This window comes from Artemia franciscana, unplaced genomic scaffold (genome assembly GCF_032884065.1).
Source record: "Artemia franciscana unplaced genomic scaffold, ASM3288406v1 Scaffold_2956, whole genome shotgun sequence".
NCBI lineage: Eukaryota > Metazoa > Arthropoda > Branchiopoda > Anostraca > Artemiidae > Artemia > Artemia franciscana.
Genome location: NW_027063675.1, coordinates 7,828 through 31,894, shown reverse-complemented (window position 1 = coordinate 31,894; position 24,067 = coordinate 7,828). Strand labels below are relative to the sequence as shown.

Below are 24,067 nucleotides of genomic sequence, written 5' to 3'. Positions count from 1 at the left end.
CAGCCCGATCGGACAACGTTAAAGGGGGTGGGGGGTGGTGTTGGGGGTCGAAACTTTCGGGGGGTTAAGATTTTCCTACGAAACTTTCAAGGGCACTTACTCGGAGAATTCCGCGTCGAATGAGTCTTCGTACACCCAGATCCGATGTCGGCTGTGACCTGTAGGCGTCGAGAAAAAAAAAGAATATGAAAATTAAGTGGCCATGCGTGGTTTCTGGAAAACAGAAGGAGTTATCGGATCGAGCTGAAATTTCGCGGAGAAGCTCCTGGGCCCTAGGGGACCTTAACTTGTGAATTTCAGCCCGATCGGACAACGTTAAAGGGGGGCTGGGGTTGGTGGGTCGAAACTTTCGGCCAGATTTTCCCCATGAAGGAAAAGTCTGAGGGGGATAAAATTTGGCAGGTTTCTTAGTTGGAGCTTGGGCTACGAAATGCATCCCTCCCCATCCCTCTGCGACCACTGGAACCGAAGATCGCTTAACATTGTCGTGGTTCGCCTCTTTATTGAGGCACGAGTGTGCCTCCTTGATCAAATATCATTAAGATCCAATCACTCATTTGTAATTTAAAATACCTAATTGATTCTATTTTTTCCAAATTACTGATTTAGGCGCCCTCTCCCAAAGAGAGTGGATCTGGTCTGGTTACGTCAATAACGTGTCTAGGATATGTGCTTATTTTTCCACGAAAGTTCCATCCCAATCTCTCCACTCTAAGTGTTTTCCCAGATTTCCAGTCCCCCTTCCCCCAAATCCTCCAACTGACAAGACCCAGCAGAGATTTAAAATAAAAGGTCTGAGTTAAGAGGTACTTCTAAATATCAAATTTAATCAAGATTTGATCACTTGTTTGCAAGTTAAAAATACCTCATTTTGCTCATTTTTCCAAATTACCCCCCCCCCATTCTTCCAAAGAGAGCGGATCCGTTATAGTTATATCAATCACCTATTTAGGATTTCTGCTTATTTTTTCCACCAGGTTTAATCCCAATCCTCCAACTCTAAGTGTTTTCCAAGATTTCAGGTTTCCCCCTCCAACTCCTCCCCATGTCATCCCATCCAGTTGGAAGTTAAAATATAAGCTCTGAGACAGGATATCCTTCTAAAAATCAAATTTCATTAACATTCAATCACCTATTCATATGTTAAAATTTTTTTATTTTTTCTTGTGGCCTTAGGAACTTGGATGACGGCTCAGTCGATGAAAGTTAAAAGTCTAGTGCCACTTTTGAAGAGTCAAAAGTGGTTGGATTGAAGTAAAATAGACTTTTCCACATAGTATAAAAACTAACGGTCGCATTTCAAATCTATATGTGACGATGTCCAAATGCATATTTGTTTCTTGTATTTTGGAAGACGTATGTTTGAGTAGCTACTGTAGCTATTGGTTTGAAGCTTCGTATTATCAAACTTCGTTGGTGCTATAAAAAAAAAAGATAAGGAAAAGCCATATTTTCTTGTCTTCTGTAGGTCAAAGAACTTCAGTGGTCATCAGTTACAGGTTGGGTTGGCCAAGGTTCATCAACGCCCCGCTCTTTACGCTACGTTTGACTCTTTTTCTCAACTCTGCTTTTTAAAACAGTACAAAACCTTATTGTCGATGCTAGAAAAAATGCTAGAAATGCTAGAAAATCCTGCGCTCCCTTCATGGAAAGTTTTTCCCCCATGACAAATTCCTCGATGGAAAGTTCCCCCAACATATCTCCCTCTTGTCAGCCCCTTCCCCAACCAAAAATCCCCCTGAAAACGTCTGTACACTTCCCAATAACCATTACTGTGGGGGACTATGGGGGAGTAAGCCGTCCCAAAAGACATAGTTATAAGATTTTTCGACTACACTAAATAAAATGGCTATTTCATAATTTTGATCCGTTGACTTTTAGAAAATAATTAGCGTGGGAGGGGGCATAGGTGCCCTCCAATTTTTTGGTCACTTAAAAGGGGCACTAGAACTTTTCATTTCCGTTAGAATGAGCCCTCTCTCAACATTCTAGGACAGGTGGGTCGATACAATCACCCCTGGAAAAAACAAAACAAAAAACAAACAAATAAACACTCATCCGTGATCTGCCTTCTGGTAAAAAATACAAAATTCCACATTTTTGTAAATAGGAGCTTGAAACTTCTACAACAAGGTTCTCTTATACGAGATATATATATATATATGCAACAAACGCAACAAACTTTCATAACCTTATATTTTTATTTTGTATACGAGGGGGTTTGTACCCTCGTTAATACCTCTCTCTTTACACTAAATCTTAACTTTTCTCCCAATTCTTTAAGAATGACCCCTGAATCAGAAAGGCCGTAGAATAAATAGTCGAAATTACTAAAAATACTTTAGCATAAAGAGCAAGGTATTTATCTCCTCCTAAATACCTCACCCTTTGTGCTAAAATATTTTTAGAACCCCTCATATGCGTAATAATCTCTGTTCGTTTAAGTTTCAATGCTACTTCTTCCTTTCATTTGAAAAAAAGTTTTCATGTTCATTTTTCATTGTTTTCTTATAGTAATGCTAGAGAATCCTGTGCCCTTTTCATTGAATTTTTCATCCCCCATGACAGATTTCCTCCAAGGAAAGATCCTCCAACATAACCCCCTCTTCTCAGCCCTACCCCAAACAAAATAAAATCCCCCTGAAAACGTCTGTACACTTCCAATAACCATTACTATATGTAAACACTGGTCAAAGTTTGTAACTTGCAGCCCCTCCCCCAGGGATTGTGGGGGAGTAACTCATCTCCAAAGACATAGTTATTATGGTTTTCGACTATGTTGAACAAAATGGCTATCTCAGAATTTTGATCCGTTGACTTTGGGAAAAAATGAGCGTGGGAGGGGCCTAGATGCCCTCCAATTTTTGTGGTCACTTAAAAAGGGCACTAGAACTTTTCATTTCCGCTAGAATGAGCCCTCTTGCGACATTCTAGGACCACTTGGTCGATACGATGACCCCTGTGGAAAAAAAAACAAAAAAAATAAAAAAACAAATATACACGCACCCGTGATTTGTCTTCTAGCAAAAAATACAAAATTCCACATTTTTGTAGATAGGAGCTTGCAACTTCTACAGTAGGGTTCTCTGATACGCTGAATCTGATTGTGTCATTTGCGTTAAGATCCTACGACTTTTAGGGGGTGTTTCTCCCTATATTCCTAAATAAGTCAAATTTTCTCAGGCTCGTAACTTTTTATGGGTAAGACTAAACTTGAAGAAACTTATATATTTGAAATCACCATTAAAATGCAATGCTTTTGATGTAGCTATTGATATCAAAATTCAATTTTTTAGAGTTTTGGTTACTATTGAGCCGGGTCGCTCCTTACGGTTCGTTACCACGAACTGTTTGATTATTTAAAAATTGTACTTTTGCAAAATTAAGGGTTCGCCATCTATTGAATATGCATCAAAATCTTGAAGCGGAATTTAGCCTTTAATTAAATTTTTGTAAAGAATTTTCGTTTAAAGTTTTGAAATTTCAAACCGTCGAGCAACGGTATTTTACATTTGAAGAAGTTTCGATGGAGGGATTTTTCTTGGGATGAGGAAATTTTCCATGTAGAAAAAGCCGAATTTTCTGACGTAAGTTAAAATGCTTGTTTTGCGTTATTTATCAGTTTGGCTACAATCCCCCCAACCCCCATGAAATACCTTCCATAGCACGTATCTAATACAATCTAGTCCTTGAACCTAGAAATTATTTAAAAATTGTACTTTTACAAAATTAAGGGTTCGCCATCTATTGAATATGCCTCAAAATCTTGAAACGGAATTTAGCCTTTAATTAAATTTTTGTAAAGAATTTTCGTTTAAAGTTTTGAAATTTCAAACCGTCGAGCAAGCATAAATACGTTTATAAAAACTCTCTTTTTATAATTAAGTGCTTCGAAAAGTTATAAGCCTTACATAAGGATAACTTTTTTGCGACGATTAATCAGACCATAGAACAAAGTCCCTTTTATGAACTACAACAATTGTTGTATCTGCTTACAAGCCTTCTCTTTGAAACTCTTTGACAGAACAATCAAACATTTCCACAATTTTAGAATGTGTTTTCAAGAATCCTCTAAGGAGAGAGGGAAGACTCCACTGGAGCATCAATTGGGAGGGGAGAGGTGGCAAATGCCTTTTGTAAAAAATTACATCTCTTTAACTAAAAATTTTGAAAAAGAACGATATATATATACATATATATATATATATATATATATATATATATATATATATATATATATATATATATATATAAATATGTATATATATATATATATATATATATTATATATATATATATATATATATATATCATGAAAAGAGAAATCACCAATGCTACAGCACAAAAAAAAAAAAAAAAAAAAAAAAAAAAAAAAAAAAAAAAGAGACAGAAGGATAAAAGGAAGACTGTTTTCCTAAATTAGTGATTAATATAGACCAGCACTTGAATGAGGCCTCAACCCTACTCATCCATACAATCACATAGGTCAAACAGCATAGCCACACACAATCAACCATAAAGAATAATCCATGGACAGGCAGTCATGTCGTCAATAAGTATAAGTCGTCATTTACCAAACAATAGAAAAAATAATATAGACAAATAATTCAGAGGCAACACCCAACATAAGGGCTCATCAGGAGAATACACTGGCCTATATAGGGTATCGCCACTCTAAATTCTCTACCCAGCACAGTGTTGTGGCTACCACAGAATATCCATGGCATCCCGCGTCAGGTATCACCCCAAAATACATGCCTATGAAAAAAAAAAACAGCAAATGTAAAACAACCAAGTAAAACCAAAAACAAGCTTATCCTGTTAATATATCCCTCCTTTTTTTTTTTTTTTTTTTTTTTTTTTACCAAATCACAAATACTAACACAATGCAAAAAACCTGAACGAACTAAACAATTATAGAATTCATCTTTACCATGTGGCTAATTTTTTAGAAAATCCGCTCAATTAGAAACATTACCACTCACTCAAGTTTACGCTGTGTAAAACTTGTAATTTTTGAAACTATAATTTCTCGTAAATTTCTCAAATTATAAAACTTTTAAATCGTAAACTTGAGTGAGTGGCGTATAAGGCACAAGCACCGTTAACGATGTGTAAAACTCAACAACAAATGGTTTCTTCGTTAGTTTTTTTCGTTACTTAAGAAACAAATTTGGGCTATATATTTGCACATTCGGTGGAGGGAGTAAAGTATAGCGGATCTGCGTGTAAAATGGGTTTGGTACAATTATTTTGTATATTATGAAGTAAGAGTTGTTTTCTGTCTTCGAACTGTCCAAATACTTTACCCCAACCTCCTTATTTGCAAATGTATAGCCCAAATTATATATATTTCCTATGTATTCTATCACTTGTCTTTGTCTTGTCTCACGTAAAGCTAAAAGAAATGAACTAAGAAACCGGTATGTTTGCTCGATTACCAAAATCGCACGGGTATTACTACAAAATCACACGCATTACCTTATTGTTGTAGGATCTCTACATAGAGGAATTGATGAGGGTAGAAGAGAATTTTCACGAAGGGGGAGGGGGACTGGATTTTCAAAGCATAATTAAAAAAAACAATGAAAAAAAAGTTTTTATCAACTGAAACTAAGGAGTAAAATCAAAACTTAAAACAACAGGGAATTATTACTTATATGAGGGGGTTCGCCTGCATAATTAAAGTGTCCATAGAAATAGGTCGTTTTTTAGTAAATATTTGCCCTTATGGTGATATATATTAAAGATAATCTACACCACAAATTCGATTTATATTTCAGAGAGAGACGTTTTCAGGGGGGGGGATTTTATCTGGATGAGGGGTTGGTGGGAGAGTCTATTGTTGTAGGATCTCTACATAGAGGAATTTATGTGGGTAGAAGAGAATTTCCATGAAGGGGGAGGGGGACTGGATTTTACAAGCATAATTAAAAAAACAATGAAAAAAAAAGTTTTTTCAACTGAAACTAAGGAGTAAAATCAAAGCTTAAAACAACAGGGAATTATTACTTATATGAGGGGGTTCGCCTCAGTGCCTCGCTTCTTAAGCTAAAGTATTTATAGTAATTTCAAAGGCTAATACTCAAAATGCCCACGATCACAATGCCCACGACTCTAAATGCCCACGGCTCAAAATACCCATGATTGGATAAATTTTAGGTTTCAGTCCCTAATTGGGGATGAGAAGAGGGGCTGCTCACTCCCCAAACCCGTGTACTCCGGGTGCCGGTGCTGGGAGGGTGTCACTTCATCCTAGACAGGGTAAAAACTGACAAAAGTAGAAGGTGCCGGGTGAGTGACGGGAGTAGCTGGTGAATTTGTAATCTCCTGGCTTCGCTTTCTGTGTTGGCACAATTTTATACGACATTACTTCTTTACTTGAACGCAAACAATTCTAAACTGATTAAGAAACACAGAAAACAATTATTTTTCAAACTTTTTCCTTGGTTAAGCCTATCACTTATAATCTCATAGTCCGCTGTCCCAGGATGATTTTGGCCTCCCCTGTGGACGGTTTCGGCTGTCGGCATTGTAAACTAGGATGATGTTAATATCCCATGTGACCAGTTCGAACTGTCGGCATCTGGAACTGTCGGCGTTTTAAGCCGCCTGAATCTAGGGCATTTCAAGTCGTGGGCATTTTGAGTTGTGGGCATTCTGAGCACGGGCATTGTGAGCGTGGGCAAAAAGATCGTGGTGATTTTGGGAACCACCCATTTCAAAAGAGCTATTTATTCTAATTGAACGGTCTCTGTGATTAAGGGGTCATTCTTAAAGAATTGAAGCAAAATTCAAGCTGTAGTGTAAAGAGTGAGGCATTGTCGAGGGAACAAACCCCCTCATATAAAAATACTGTGATCGTATATTAATAAAAATATACGAATATAGAAGTTTGTTATGCAAGTAACGTATATTTATTACTAAAAAGAACGTTCGTAAATTAAATTAAAAGTTCCAGTGGCCTTTTTCAGTAACCAAGAAATTGGAGGTCAACTAGGCCCCTCTCCACTGCCTCTTTTTCTCAAAATCGACTGATCAAAACATTGAAAAATCCATTTAGCCAAAAAAAGCAAAAATTAAGATACGAATTTCGTTTTAATGATTCATATACGATGAGCCAAAATCGAAACCTGCATTAGTTTTTTAACTGTAAGGAAGGAGCTATATTACAACTTAAAAAGAACAGAAATTATTCCGTATATGAAAGGGGCTATCCCTTCCTCAACGCCCCGCTCTTTACGCTAAAGTTGGACACTTTGTCACAGTCCTACTTTTTAAAATAATCAAAAATTTAACGTAAAGAGCAGGGTGTTGAGGAGGGGATAGCCTCTTTCATATACGAATTAGTTTCTGTTCGTTTTAAGTTTTATATTGCTCCTTACTTTCAGTTAAAAACACTCTTTCTTTTTATTTAATTGATTGCATAAGATGATCTTGAGGGCTGAATTATCATATGATCTTTTTTCTAGCGTTCATTAAAATAATTCTTTTTTAATCTATCCTAGCTTGTCGTGTAAAGATTAGGATTCTAATGTTTTAGCTTTTCATTATTCTTTCGGTAAATGTTTACTTTTGTTCCAAGTGCTCTAAAGTGCGTATTACTGCATATAGCAAGATTCTGATTTTCACATATCGTTTCTTTGTCATTGTTAGAGATGCGCATCCATTTTTTAGCTTTCTAAAACCTCCTCCAACGAAACTTAAATCCATAAAGTGGCCTTGCTTACAGGTAACATTACCTATAGAGGGAAGCGTAATAGTCCATGAGCCCCACGGGCAGCGGAGTGAGGTCTATATTTTATATTTATTCAGCAAAGAATGATAAAGCCTTAAAAAAAAACTCAAAAGAGGTTTATTAGATAAATATAGAATACCGACCTCGCCCTGCTGCTAGCGAGTCTCGTGGACTAATGAATGCACAAAGGGTCAAAATCGTTAATGAAGTTTTCCTCAGAAAGAATTTCGAGCAGTAATTGAAATCTGGTAAGGTCATCAGCACAAAACTGTTTTCAATTGAACATAAATCAGAATTTGCAATGAACTAGATTGAACTTGCAAGTAAGGTCGCTTTGCTCTTCATCTACTTTTGAGATTTTTAAACATGTCATTGCCAAATTTCAGACGTTGTATCCAGAGAAAAAAATATTGATTATGTATCATAAATGTAGAACGCGTCTCATGTAAATAAGTATAAGAATAACTTAGAGTTTCTATAAATTAACTTATAACATTGTTATGCTGTAGCGGCAAAACTAGAAAAAAACACTAGTCGACTTTAATGACTTTAGCGCATCTCAGCCCTTTCATATAGACCGTAAAACTATGAGTTTTTGTGTGCAAAATTGTTTGATGAGTTTAAAAATTCTGTTAGACCATCACCGTCTAATTTTTTCAGAAATAAAGATGACCTTATCTCTGCATCAAAAATCTACCCAAATAGCAGATTAAAATCCTTTTTACAGACCACAGAAGATTGCTTCATTTTTATGGCACTTGGTATCTACCAAGTTACATATAGCGATCGCAAATTCTGTCGGTCGGTCTGTCTGTCCCGGGTTTGCTAGTTAGGCACTTCCTGATGAGATAGGGCGATGAAATTTGGCAGGCATATCAGGACCCAGACCAGACTAAATTAAAAATTGTCGTTTCCCCGATTCAACCCTCTGTGGGGAGTGGGGAGATGGGGGTGGGTTGGACGGTTAAATAGGAAAAATTTGAAAAAAGAGGTATTTTTAACTTACGAACGAGTGATCTGATCTTAATGAAATTTGAGGTTTGGAAGGATATCGGGTCTCAGAGCTCTCATTTTAAATCCCGACCAGATCCGGTGACAATGGGGGGGGGGGCTAAAATCTTGGAAGACGCTTAGAGTGGAAGGATCGGGATGAACCTTGGTGAGAAAAATAAGCACAAGTCCTAGATACGTGATTGACATAGCCGGAACGGATACGCTCTCTTTGGGGGAGTTAGGGGCGAGGGTTAATTCTGAAAAATTAGAAAAATGAGTTATTTTTAACTTACGAAGGAGTGATCATATCTTAATAAAATGTGATGTTTGAATAGATATCGTGTCTTAGAGCTCTTGTTTTAAATCCCGACTGGATCCGGTGACATTGGGGGGGGGGCCTAAAATCTTGTAAAACGCTTAGAGTGGATGGATCGGGACGAAACTTGGTGGGGAAAATAACCACAAGTCCTAGATACGTGATAGATATAGCCAGAATGGATCCGCTCTCTTTGGGGGAGTTGGAGGGGGGCTAATTATGAAAAATTGAAAAATGAGGTGTTTTTAACCTAGGAAGGAGTAATCGGATCTTAATGAAATCTCATATTTAGAAGGACCTCGTAACAGAGATATCTTATTTTAAATCCTAACCAGAACCAGTGTTATTGGGGGGGGGGGCTAAAATCTTGGATAACGCTTAAAGCGGAGAGATCAGGATGAAACTTGGTCGGAAGAACAAGCACAAGTCCTAGATACGAGATTGACATAACCGGACAACATCCGTTCTCTTTGGTTGAATTGGGAGGGGGGGTGTAATTCGGAAAAAATAAAAAATGAGGTATTTGTAACTTACGAACGGATGATCAGATCTTAATCAAATCTGATATTTAGAATAATCTTGTGCTTTAGAACTCCTGTTTTAAGTCCCGATCAGATCCGATGACATTGGGGGAGTTGGAAGAACAAACCAGTATTCTTGGAAAACGTGAAAATCGAGGTATCTTACGAATGGGTGATCGGATCTTAATTAAACTTGATATATAGAAGAATCTTATGTCTTAAATGCTCCATTTTCAATTCGAGTCGGATCTGGGGACATAGAGGGTCGGAAATCTTGTCAAACAGAAATCTTGAAAAACACTTAGAGTGGAGAGATCGGGATGAAACTTGATGGGAAGAATAAGCACAAGTTATAGATACAAGTGATTGACATAATCGGAACAGATTCGTTCTCTTTGAGGGACCTGGGGGGGGTTTAATTTGGAAAAATTAGAAAAAAATGAAGTAATTTTAACTTGATAATGGGTAATCCGATCTTAATGAAATTTGATTTTTAGAAGGATATCGTGTCTCAGAGCTCATGTTTTATATCTTGACCGGATCCAGTAACATTAGAGGGAGCTGGAGGGGAAAGCCTAAAATCTTGGAAAACCCTCAAAGAGGGATCGGAATGTAACTTGGTGGGTAGAATAAGTAAATGTCGTAGATGCGTGATTGATGTAACCGGAATGGATCAGCTCTCTTTGGGGGAGTTAGGGGATTGCAGTGCTTTAGCGAGTTCGGTGCTTTTGGACGTGCTAGGATGATGAAAATTGGTATGTCAGGGACCTGCACAAATTGACTTGATAATGTTGTAGAATGTTCCCCGATTCTACAACATGAGGGGGGGCTGAAGAGAGGGGGGTGATTGGACCTTAATGATTTTTTTATATTTAGAAGGACCTCGTGTCTCAGAGATCTTATTTTAAATCCCGACCGGCAGTAAGCCTTTTAAATCAATCTATTGATTCTTAGAATTTTGCTAGAGCTCATACTATATGGGCTCTTGGCCGTTGCCAGTCAACTTTTTCAGTTTTATGCAAGGTTGGATGGTTATGGGTTGGGTGATAGTCAACATTGACCACATTTAGGACATTCACAGTAACGTATATATATATATATATATATATATATATATATATATATATATATATATATGTAATTAAATTATGTGAAATAAAAGAAATATAATTTTCGTAATAGTTTGTAAACAACATAGGGAATTTATTATATTTCAACAACAAAAAATCAAGGGGTTGCCCTCTTCGCAAATGTGTACGCCAGGTGGCGGGAGTAATGGCGTGAATTGCGCCAAGGGTGGTGCAAACAACGCAGCAGGAGTTCCCTTACTTGGTGGAACAAGTTGCGCTCCAATATATGCGCCAGGTGTTAGAGAATGGATAACTCCTCGGAAAATTAGTCTTGGAAACTTTGAGGAGTTTTATGGTAAGTAATTGGTCATGGTAAGTAATCGGTATTGTAAATATTGAGATAATTGTCTAGACTATAGTTGGCCTAGATAATACGAATCAGATGAGCGAAGATGAGGATTAAGCAAATTAAAGTCTCTGAACTGGTCATCTTGCAAGTTTTCCAGCAGAGGAGATGTATCAGTCTTAGTAAAAAATAACTTGGTTTTTATCAGACTTGTCAATTAGGAGGGGATATTTGCCCCCCTACATTTTGGAAAATACACTTTTTAGAATTTTCATTGAAACTACCTGTTGATATTCTCAATGAAGAAATTGGAAAGAAAGCAATCAAAATTGCCCCCCCCTCCATCGTAGGTTTCGAAAAATACTATCACCTAACCCATAACCATCCAACCGTGCATAAAACTGAAAAAGTTGACTGGCAACGCTGACTAAATCCAAGGAGAAAAAGACATTTCCGACAAGCGTCGGTAAAAGTCGGCATTCACATATTTCAGACGTTCAAGGTAGCGTATCCACGAGTCGCAATGACAGGAAAACATTATTTAGCAATTTTTTTCTTTTCAAATTTATTGCATTTCAGAATGAAATTTAACTAAGAAAAAAGATTTCCAGCCACTAACGTTCGATGAAGCAAAACATTTTTCCCGTATAGTTTTAGCAAAAAGCATCCAACCCCTATACAACTCAAACTGAGATTTCAATTAAACAATACAATCTTCGAAACAATAATTTTTTTTAGGTAATTTTTACACATAAATTTGTATTAAAAGTTGGAGGGGTAAATCGGAATTCTTGGAAAACGTGAAAATTGGGGTATTTTTATCTTACGAATAGGTGATCGGATCTTAATGAAATTTGATATTTAGAAGGAATTCGTGTTTTAGAGCTCTTATTTCAAATTCTGACCAGATCTTTTGACATTGGGGGGAGTTGGAGGGGTAAATCTTGGGAAACACTTGGAGTGGAGGAATCGGGATGAAGCTTGGTGGATAGAATAAGCAAATGTCCTTGATACGTGATTGACGTAACTGTACTGAATTCACTCTCTTTAGGGGAGTTTGGGGGAGGGGTTCAGTGATTTGGCGAGTTTGGTGCTTTTGGACGTGCTAGGACAATGAAAATTGGTAAGCGGGTCAGGGAGCTGCACAAATCGACTTTATAAAGTCGTTTCCCCAGATTCGACCATCTGGGGGGCTAAAAGGAGAGGAAAAATGAGGTATTTATAACTTACGACTGGGTGATCGGTTCTTAATTAATTTCGATATTTAGAAGGACATCGTGACTCAGAGCTCTTATTTTAAATCCTGACCGGCATTAAGCCTCTGATTTTCCTTTTAAATCAATCTATTGATTCTTAGAATTTTTTTAGAGCTCATACCATATGAGCTCTTGGCTCTTCCTGCCTCGTCACAAGTGCCATATGAGCTCTTAGCTCTTGTTTGGGGGCTCAAACCCAAAAATCCCCTTACCCTTGGATATGACCTTGACTGAAATATCCTAATTATCAGATATCTGATGCTATCTGGAAAAAATTCATGGACCCTTTCCCTAATTTTGAATATATCTATTTTGGTTTCTTGAACTTCCAAATACAAACTTTGATATTCTGGCCTAAAAATACAATCTTATTTAGCCATCAGTTCTTTCCAGGGAATAGGCTATTCAATTTTTCTGCTTACATAGTTCTTTAAACAAACTGATACTCAATCTTTGGTGGAAGATTTCTTTGCTTTTTTAGAATAAACAACAAACTGCATCATAAAAACAACCAGAGAAGAGTTTAATGTAAATACAAAGTTGCGTTAAATGTTACTAAAAGCTATAACAAATAATAAGCTTAACCGTAGTTATATAATTTTTGGAAATAGTTTTTCCCTGAATTGGTTGACTCTTATAACTCAACATATCTTTTTGGCCATTTGGCAATATCTTTTGGCCATTTTAAGGAGGTTTTTAAACAAAACCTTCTAATTAGCAAGGTTTAAATTATTTAATTTTTAAGCAAGAAGATTTTGAGAAATTGGGCCTGAAACTACAATTTCTTTAAATCCCAAATTCCTGGAAAAAATCCTCTGATACAACCAAACCAACTATCAGCTATATTTTAGGCCAGACGCATCCATGCCAAAGGATCAGGGATGAATTTTTTTTTATCATGCTCAGACAAATTTTGACTGCACTAACAACAAGTAAGATATCACAGACTAGAAACATTTTTAAATGTCACTTGACTTTAGGCAGAATTCGAGTTCAATAAAGGGAGAGCATAGGAGGAACATTTACTCAAAGCCCAGCCCCCTCAACAATACTGGCAAAAACCACACTATAATATACAAAGTCTTAATGTAAGCCAGATTGCTCTTTTTTTTTTCTTTTCTTTCTTTTTATGAACTGAATCCTCTTTCCCAATAGAGGTGTTCACCCCACTAAAGTTCAGGCTGTGTACACCTCAAGTAACAACCCTTGACTACCCCTAAATTTCGTTTTTTTTCATACCAAAAACATAACTATGACATGTCATACCTAAAATATGACTAGCTTTTTATTCCCTCTACAATCCTACCCACCAGTTACAATAAATGATTGCTTAAGTTAATTTCAGACAGACTGGTAAAATGTCCCTTTAGCCTTTAAAAATGATTATAGAAAGCAGTTTAGTATTCCCACTATTACACCAGGAATAATTTGGTAGAATGTTACGAAAATGCACAGAATAGTACTAGCATTAGGCTACTAAAAACTGAAGCAGCACCAATTTGACTGAGGGCAGCACAGCTACGCACACTCCTTCTTCATCCCTATTGCACTTTACCAAAATAGTACTTCATATGAATGTAAAAACTGGAAGGAAAAGCAGTGAAAAGGACATTTTCTACTTGAGACAAAGGCCAACAGTAGTTTCGTCCATGTTAAGCAGCTGTAGTTACAGAACCAAGGACTTATATCCAGGGTGAAGGTTACCTGGTTATCCCCCCCCCAGGAAAAAAAAATTTTGGTCCGACTCGTAAAAACATAACACAAATACATATAATAAATTTTGATACTTTTTCATAGCCCTCCCCCCCTCAAAAAAAAATACCCTCTCACAAACCAAATCCTGGATACACCTTTGTTGCAGACAATATGACTTCCAGTGTGTCTGGACTTCCGACAAGAAAATCAGGTAAAGAATTCACCTATAGATACATAAAACCTAAACATAGCATTATTCCTTGGTTATATCGTTTCCAAATTTCACAAACTCGACTGTCCAGTCGATAAACAATATGTGAACCAGTATCATCATAAGTTTCAATGAATATCAAAAAGTCTTTTTTTTTTTTTACCACTTTGCCTGCTTTAAAGGCTCAATAATTCTTTCAGTAAGGTCAACAAAAACGACTTTGAAGTCCTGAACTTAGTGAAACGGAACTCTTGAAAAGTATTTTGAAAGAACTTTCTATTTCTTCGTATGGTTTTTCTGGGATACTTTTGTCTACTTTAGCGCAAACACTGGCACGAAACCCTTTCTCTCGTTCTGTAATCAATTTGATTTCGCAAACATCAGGTAAAAAATCACGATCCAAATCAATATCGCTATCTGCCTCTTTTTCAAGAATTTCCATTCGGTTCTTTTCTGATATATCCTTCAACATTTCTCCCGCGCCTCAGTGTTTCATCAACCCTTGAGCACAATTAAAAAGCACTTGGGAGCTTACACACTGGAGTCGACGCTTCGACACTTCCAGTCGGTTCACTGATATGAATGTAATAGCAACATATATATTTGCCAAAATATCAGTAAGTAAAAAATGGTTTTTGATGTTATCTTAAGTATTTCCAGGCAATTCTTCAACATACTTTAGCATTCTTCTGAGGTTATCAAACTGCCGACGACAGCTTTTTAGATTCACATTCGTTTTCTCACTTATCTCATCCAAGTCTTTTCTGCTTCTGCTAGAATACTTTTTGTTTAATATTTCACGGACCACGGGCAGGTTTAGATCATAATATTTATGAATCAAACATTGTTTCGCCTGTTCTGTCATCTGGTAGGCCCACTGAGTCACTAACTTTTTTGGAGTCCATAACAGTTTTTCAAGCATCTCATATGTCCTATATTGGCCCAACACGTAGGATAATACAACCTCTTTACTATAGTCTGGAGAAAAATCTTTCATTCTCCTGAACAAAATGTGCTTGGTGGTTTCAACGGAATGGCCGTCGACCCATAGTTGAAATATTTCTTTGTCCATAACAATTGTACTTCCCACAAAAACATCAAGTTCGGTCATTGTAGTATTTACAAAGAATTTATTCTGCAAAACATATGAGTGTCAAGAACAACTGAACTATATCTATATTAAAGGGGTTGGGAGTCCATCGGTAAAATTTTAACACACATAAATAATAATGCACAAAACCTGGATCTAAAAGAGCAAATTTGCGCTTCCTCACATGACTAATCTTGTGGTTTTAGGCCAATAACCCAAAAGTATTAAATTCTTTCTGAAGTCATCTTTCCATGAACTATTGCATAGCTAGATTGTCCTATAGTTAGACTAATATGTTTTGACATAATCTCCTATGTGTTATGCTATTCTCTAGTTTACACCACCCTTATAAATAGATTACTTTATAAGCCTTTTAGAGAGGGGAAAGAGGGGAAGGGGGATTATAAATATGATTACAGCGACTTGTATAAGTTTTTCTGGGGCAGATCTTTAGGTTTAATCAACTCAATTGTGGAGCTTGATGATTTTTCAGGCTTGTAGAAGAGGGTTTTCACTAATGACGGCATCAATCCCTTCAATGAGTATACATCAGAATTTTCTTCTTGTTTTTTTTTTCAGAGAGGCAGAAGGGAGGGGGGTAGGTAAAAAAAAAACAACACAAGAAGGAGAATATTATGAGTAGCATAAGAAATGATGGATGAAATCACAGAAGAGCATCAATGTTCACATTACCGCAACAACATATACTTAAAGTAAAAATATACCTGCTTTCAGAACAAATATTTACATCTGACTATTATGGGTGGGATAACAAAAATTGTCTATGGGGGGAGTGCAGTCTTTGGCAGATTTTTCAAAACAATCTTAGGACAATAGTTGAACAGGATGCGGTATTGCACAAAACACTTAAAAGTCTATACAAGAATTCAACAAAATTGAAGTGCTCATTCTATTTCTCTCCTAGAACACTTTATTTTTAATAGACCCAATTGACAAATTGAAACTAAACTTTAAAAATAAATAAATAAAAACTGGTAAATCATGTTTTAAATTCCTTAGTATCTTTCGCGAAATTGCTGGAAATTCAAAATTTCACAGCGTCTTAAATAGTTAATATAAAATTAAATAGCCAAACCATAGCTAATTGTGTGGTATAAAGAAGTTGCCAAATAACAAATACTATACGTAAACAATGGGCAATATCTGAACTTACAGCCCTCTCCCCACGGACATTGGGGGTCATTTTGTCCATAAAGACATTGGTACTTTTGTATTATAGTGACCCCATTCAAGAAGTGAAGTTAAGTGAAATATACCAAAACAGGATGAAAACATAACTGTATTAACGCAATTATGGAACCTACAGAAGAAAATTGAGGAAAGTAATAAAATTTTACTATCAGCAAACCACGTGTTGACATACTAGCCGACTTTTCCTACATGGCTTAGTTGTTCACTTCCAATATTACTTTTTGTTGAAAAAGCATAAAGTAATGTTGTTTCCATTGACACACTGTTCTGTTTTGGGCAGCACCCCTTTACCCTAGAAAAGTCTAATTCCCTCTAAGTCAGCCCTTGACAAATCCCAATCTTCATTTTAACATCCATGGTCAGACATTATTCTCTATCACTACATATGACAAACTTAATAAATTTCATTTATGGTCGGAGAAATCAGTTCTACTCAGATCAAGAACTTGAGTGGGGTCGCTATAATGCGTATATACCAGGAATAGTTATTGGATCTTTCAACTATGCTGAATAAAATAACCATCTCAAAATTTTGATTAGATAACTCTGGGGGAAAAGGGTTAGCTTGACAAGCTACATATTAACTCTTGCCCTCAGGGCAAATAACTAATTTGCCATATTATATACTAACTTGATTGCCTTAAATCACTCTTGCAAGCAATAAGGATGAATCCTGTAGATACTGGTTACTGATGATGAGGGCTCAGCTTATTGGGCCAACCACATAGTTGGAGAAAAAATTGTTCTTTACCCTGCTATTGACAGGTTTCTGGTTGAGCTTCAGGGCGGTACTTTTAAGTCCTAGAGGAACTATCTATCTGGAAAAGGTTTGGGATGATATCCTGGGCACAAATGAATGTCACACTTCTGAGTTCTCTTATCACCCAATTTCCAATGATACCCTTTTCGATCTTAAATCTTGGATTACTAATGAAAACTGGCTGGCTCTTAAGGGGAACAGTGACATTAATTTTGAAGTCTCTAAATTCTGAAATCTCATTAAAACAAAACACAGATACCTTAAAAAAAAAAAAAAAAAAAAAAAAAAAAAAAAAAAAAAAAAAAAAAAAAAAAAAAAAAACGGGGCATATCACATTATACCAAAGAGACTGGGCAACTCATTAGAGTTAGATCTTAGGTAATTTAACATGGTGACAATTCCCTAGCACCACTAACATTGCAGCGTCTGACGACATCTTTAAAAGAATAAAAAAAAACATCAAAGCCAGCTGGATAATTGACAGAACTAATTGGTAGTCTTACAGGACCAAAGCTGAAATTTCTCTTGAAGTAATATCTAATCGGCATTGTTTCTTAAAAATTATTTCTAGTCAACAAGTTTTAAGTCCTTGTCGGCCAACCGTCTAGCGCCAAACAAAAAACAGGTCGTACCCGATTTGGATGGGAAGATGTCGTAAGGAAAGATTTAAAGGAAATGGGGGATACCTGGGAGGGTGTAAAGAGGGAAGCTTTAAATAAATTGGGATGGGAATGTTCGAGCCTGGGTTGGCCTCAAGCGGTTTGGTGCTGCAGTGAGTTGTTAGCAGTAGCAGTATTTCATGTCAAAATCAAATCTTCGCTAAGTAGGCCTGGATTAGCGTGGAAAAATCTTGGCAGGTCTAAGTAGGCTTTTCAACTTTGAACAGGCAATTTCATTGCTGACATTATGCCGCTTCCTTTACTCTCTCTAACATTTAATGTATCCAAGATAAGACAAGCGGTCAATCACCAAAGTTTCGATGGAATTGGTGATTTTCAGTTTTCTAAGGGAAAGAAAGGGTTTCCCTCTTGTGAAAAAAAAAAATATTTTGTGAACTACGAGTAGCCTACAGTGCACAGAGACCGTACCCCTTCCACCTTGGATACGTCTTTGCCTGACAATTTCATAATCGTTAGTTGTCACCTTTGGGGATCAATAAATTTGTAATGTTTGAGTTTTTTCAGACGAAAAGCTTTGCAAAATTTAACTAATTAACTTCGCTTATTCATTTATTTGGCTCAATGTGGGTACACAGACCAAAATTTATTGTCCTAAAAACTTTATAGGCTGAAACGACCAAAAGAAAATACAAGAAAATCCTTGTTCTCAGCCAGCTAAGATGGGTTAAACGGACAAAAAAGTATTTCTGTTTTGATGACCTTTCTAATTTAAAGTGTATCTAATCTTTTAATTTGCTCTATATGGTGTAATCGATTGTCTCAAGGCGATGTGTTTTAAATCAGGAATGTATGCATGCAGGGGGAGAGGTTCTTTGGGACCATGTAACGTCGAAGTACCAAGATGTTAAAAATTCGTATTTGTTACAAAATAACAAATAAAAATATACATATAACAATACCTAATACATGTGAAAATATACCCCTCCCAAGGACACTCTTATACTTATTACTCCAAAACACTTACACATAATTTATTGGGTCATCTTCTGTATTACTATCGCCCATTCCGAAACTAATTTTTACAAATGTTAATAAAAAAAAAGGGCTTAAAGAAATTAATAAAAAAATTCATATACATTACAAAGAAAATTTTTACAGCCATTGATAATGCTAAAATTAATACTGTAATAATTACACCCCTCTCCGCTCTCTCACAGTCCAAGTTTTCAGCTTCGTCAGTCAACTTTGAACATGGGTGATTGTTGGCTGATGGCTTACAACCAAGTTATCGATTTACTTCATATTTCCAAAAATGATATTTCACATCTTTGTTATTATTTGATAAAGCTAACTAATGTTACAATACAGGTTTGTTTGACCCTATTTTTAGTCATTAAATGGTCTTACTCTTTTGATGCCAAACTTTTAACAACACCCTGTTTTAATGGTCTTTTTTTTAGCAATATCCAAGAATACATTTTAGAATATTCTTAGATTTCCACAAATATTCCAATTAGAAGTGACCGGTTTTTCAGCTTTGAACTCACTTCCGGAGCATAAATCTACTCCTCTAAGTTATCAAACTTAAAACTGAAAGAATCACTTCACCAATTGATTGCCTCAATAATTACATTTGAAGTATTGGTCAATTTTATCATTTTGTAATTATCATTCTATTAATTTAACACAAAGATGCGGTACTTCCTTTTGTAATAAAAAACAAATAATTCCAGGAGTATGATTTTGAGCATAGTCACCTTTCCAAATGACTCAATCATTTTATCAGGGTTAATTAAATAATTCCTTTCTTTAGGATCGGCAAATAGCACGTACATGATAATCTAGTAGTATACAAAAGAAGAAAGTTTCACTTAAACAAGCTAAATTATTTATTAAGATGAAGAAAATAAAATGATTCTTTTTGTTTGATGGTTTCTTGACTCAGGATGCGGCTCCTTGGCTGAGGAGGAGAGGCCACACAAGGAGTAGGAGCTTAGATGAGGAGTAAATTCGTTTAGCAAGGGATGAGCAAAAAATATAAGATTTGAAAATATTAAGGGTTCCATTTCTTTTAAAACATGAAAAGGGGAGATAAAAAAGAATAAACAACAGTTTTAGTGAAAATTAACTTTACTTAAGGTTGAGAACCCTTGGTTTTTATTTAAACTTTAGAATTATAAGGGGCCACGTCTGCTGCAACGCCTTTTTCTGTGAAAATAAATGCTATCACACAAAAAGACGGCAACAGATATACAGACCTTACAGATTTAGTTTCGAAATTTACTGCTCAGCTTACAGCTCAGCTCTCAACCTAGAAAAGAGCAAGGACGTTAATCGATTGGAAACAGAAGATAGAAATGGAGATAAAATCAGCTTTTTGAATCTAAATGTATTTGGAAAACTTCCCTGAATATAATGATAAAGGTAAAATAGATGGAGATATTTTCTTGTATGTATTTGTATATGGGTCACAGGTATCATTGTTTGGGGCATACACAACAATAACTGACGATTTGGCATACAAAATATGTTATGTCTCGCTATTCAAAGTACCAAAAACCGGTAAGTCTGGTCTCAGAAAGTCCAGCAATGGCAATACGGAACTTATCAAGGGTCCTCGTAACACTATTGAGTTTTCCTGGCTGTGCTTCTTGATTAACTATTTTAACATTCCAGTATCCAATACGAAAACACTCAGTCGTTTTCAAGAATCCTGTCCGAGGGCGTGCGTTCGTCGTCATCACAGAAGAAGTCAATCCGAGGTTATCTGGTGCTGTTTCTTGAGTAATCGGTTTTTACGGTGGCGGGTTATTAACCCTCCGACCAACCCTCCTCCTTTTTCCAGGCTTGGGACTGGCTGTGTGCTTGCAGGCGGAGTATTTTAATTCAGTGACTTGTCTTGTTTTTTTGAAAAGTAATTTCTGTTGGTATGCAGCTAGCAAAGCTTTACTACATATTAATAGCAGTATTATTTGTCATAATAAATGATATAGTAGCACTAATTGGTACACCAATCCTACAGCCCGTGTTTCTATTTCTCTTTTCCGAAAATCAGTGTCTATAGAAAATAGGAGGATTTTTGGCAGACTCGAAAGAAATATAAAAGACACTCTTTGATTGACAGATCAAAAAGCGTTTTTGTGCAATTCTGTCCCCTATAAGCCTTGAGATCCAAATATAGAGTTGTTCTCATCAGCTTTAATAAGGATAATATGCCATTGTGTTTAATTTTTGGCACACTCACAAACCTATTGGAGTGTCGCTTTTTTCTTTTACTTGAAAAACTTTCTTTTGAAATTTAATACGTAATGTCTACACCTTGAGCTATATGAGCCGGAATTATATAAAAAAAAAAAAAAAAAAAAAAAAAAAAAAAAAAAAAAAAAAAAAAAAAAAAAAAAAAAAACAAGAGCTAAGAGCTCATATGGCACTTGTGACGAGGCGAGAAGAGCAGAGCCAAGAGATCATATGGCATGAGCTCTAACAAAATTCTATGAATCAATAGATTGATTTAAAAGGAAAATAAGAGGCTTAATGCCAGTCAAGATTTAAAATAAGAGCCCTGAGTCACAAAGTCCTTCTAAATATCAAAATTCATTAAGATACGATCACCCACTCGTAAGTTATAAATACCTAATTTTTTCTAATTTTTCCTCTCCTTTTTGCCCCCCAGATAGTCGAATCTGGCCCCCAGATGGTCGAATCTGGGAAAACGACTTTATCAAGTCAAATTGTGCAGCTTCCTGACACGCCTACCAATTTTCATCGCCTTAGCACGTCCAGAAGCACCGAACTCGCCAAATCACTGAACCCCTTCCCCCCAACTCCCCCAAAGAGAGCGAATCCAGTACGATTCTGTCAATCACGTATCAAGGACATTTGTTTATTCTATCCACCAAGCTTCATCCCGATTCCTCCACTCCAAGTGTTTTACCAAGACTTCCCCCTCCAATGTCAAAAGATCTGGTCGGGATTTGAAATAAGAGCTCTGAGACATGAATTCCTTCTAAAAATCAAATTTCATTACGATCCAATAATCTATTCATAAGATATAAATACCCCAATTTTCATGTTTTCCAAGAATTCCGGTTTCCCCCTCCAACTCCCCCGAATGTCACAGGATCTGGTCGGAATTCGAAATTAGAACTTTAAAGCACAAGATCCTTCTAAATTTCAAATTTCATTAAGATCTGGTCACCCTTTCGTAAGTTAAAAATACCTCAATTTTCAAAATTACTCCCCCTCCCAATTCCACCAAAGAGAGCAGATCCGGTCCAGTTATGTCAGTCACGTATCTTAGACAGGTTTCTATTCTTCCCATCCAGTTTCATCCTGATCTCACCGCTTTAAGTATTTTCTAAGATTTCTGGTCCCCCCAATTGCCCCCCCCCCAATTACGCTTGATCCAGTTGAAATTTAAAATAAGATATCTGAGTTACGAGGTCCTTCTAAATATGAAGTTTCATGAAGATCCGACCACTCCTTCGTGAGTTAAAAATACGTAATTTTTTCTTATTTTTCAGAATTACCCCCCCCCCCCCCCAATTGAGCAGATCCGTTCCAATTATGTAAATCACGTATGCAAGACTTCTGCTTATTTTTCCAACCAAGCTTCATCCCAATCCCTCCAATCTAAGCGTTTTCCATCATTTTAGGTTTCCCCACCTCAAACTTCCCCCAATGTCACCAGATCCGGTCAGGATTCAAAATAAGAGCTTTGAGACACGATATCCTTCTAAATATCAAATTTCATGGAGATCCAATCACCCTTTCGTAAGTTAAAAATACCTCATTTTTTTTCGTTTTCAGAATTAACCCCCCCCCCTAACTACCCCAAAGAGAGTGGATCCTTTCTGGTTATGTCAATCATGTATCTAGGACTCGTGTTTTTTTTCCACCAAGTTTCATCCCGATCCCTCCACTCTAAGTGTTTTCCAAGTTTTAGGTTTCCCCCTCCCAACTCCCCCCCAATGTCACCAGATCCGTTCGGGTTTAAAATAAGAGCTCTGAGCCACGATATCCTTCTAAATATCAAATTTCATTGAGATCCGATCACCCGTTCGTAAGTTAAAAATCCCTCATTTTTTTAAAATTTTTCAGAAATACCCCCCCCCCAACTACCCCAAAGAAAGCGGACCCGTTCCGTTTATGTCAATCATCTATCTAGGACTTGTGTTTATTTTTCCCACCATGTTTCATCCCGATCCCTCCACTCTAAGTGTTTTCCAAGTTTTAGGTTTCCCCCTCCCAACTCCCCGCCCCCGTCACCAGATCCGGTGAGGATTTAAAATGAGAGCTCTAAGACACGATATCCTTCTAAACATCAAATTTCATTGAGATCCGATCACCCGTTCGTAAGTTGAAAATACCTCATTTTTTCTAATTTTAAGAATTACCCCCCCCCCCCCCAACTACCCCAAAGAGAGCGAATCAGTTCCGATTATGTCAATCATGTATCTGGGACTTGCGCTTATTTTTCCCATCAAGTTTCATCCCGATTTTGCTACTTCGGCTAAAAAAATAATGTTCACTTGAAATCCAACCCTATTCTGTAGTTTTTTATGACACTTGGTATTAACCAAGTGACATATAGCAATCGCCAATTCTTTCGGTCTGTCTGTCTGTCGGTCCCGGTTTTGCTACTTTAGGCAATTCCAGGTAAGCTAGGACGATGAAATTTGGCAAGCGTATCAGGGACCGGACCAGATTAAATTAGAAATAGTCGTTTTCCCAATTTGACCATCTGGGGGGGAGTGGGAGGCCGGGTAATTCGGAAAAAATAGAAAAAAATGAAGTATTTTTAACTTATGAGCGGGTGATTGGATCTTAATGAAATTTGATGTTTGGAATGATATTGTGTCTCAGAGCTCTTATTTTAGATCCCGACCGGATCTGATGACATTGGAGGGAGTTGGAGGGGAGGAAACCTAAAATCTTGGAAAACACTTAAAGTGGAGGGATCGGGATGAAACTTACCTCCTCGTAATACCTCGCTCTTTACGCGAAAGCATTTTTAGTAATTTCAACTATTTATTCTACGGCCTTTGTGATTCAATGGTCATTCTTAAGGAACTGGGACAGAATTTAAGCTTTAGTGTAAAGAGCGAAGTATCGACGAGGGGTGAACTCCCTCATATATGCAATAAAAAATATACGCATATAGAAGTTCGTTACGTAAGTTAATTGGTAAATTACGTATATTTTTTACTAATGAAAATGTTCGTAAAACAATTAAAAGT

The 24,067-nt window shown here is 36.6% G+C and overlaps 1 protein-coding gene across 1 annotated transcript; it reads right to left on the bottom strand.

Annotated features, from left to right (window-relative positions):
- Positions 1–14,792: 14,792 nt before the first annotated feature.
- On the bottom strand, positions 14,793–15,257 carry LOC136043086 (acidic fibroblast growth factor intracellular-binding protein B-like). The gene has a single exon (XM_065728011.1). It carries the CDS (start codon positions 15,255–15,257, stop codon positions 14,793–14,795), a length of 465 nt encoding a protein of 154 aa, XP_065584083.1.
- Between the last annotated feature and the right edge of the window lie 8,810 nt (positions 15,258–24,067).

Excerpts from the sequence above, each read along its gene's own strand:
- LOC136043086 (XM_065728011.1), bottom strand. The coding sequence starts at position 15,257 with ATGACCGAACTTGATGTTTTTGTGGGAAGTACAATTGTTATGGACAAA.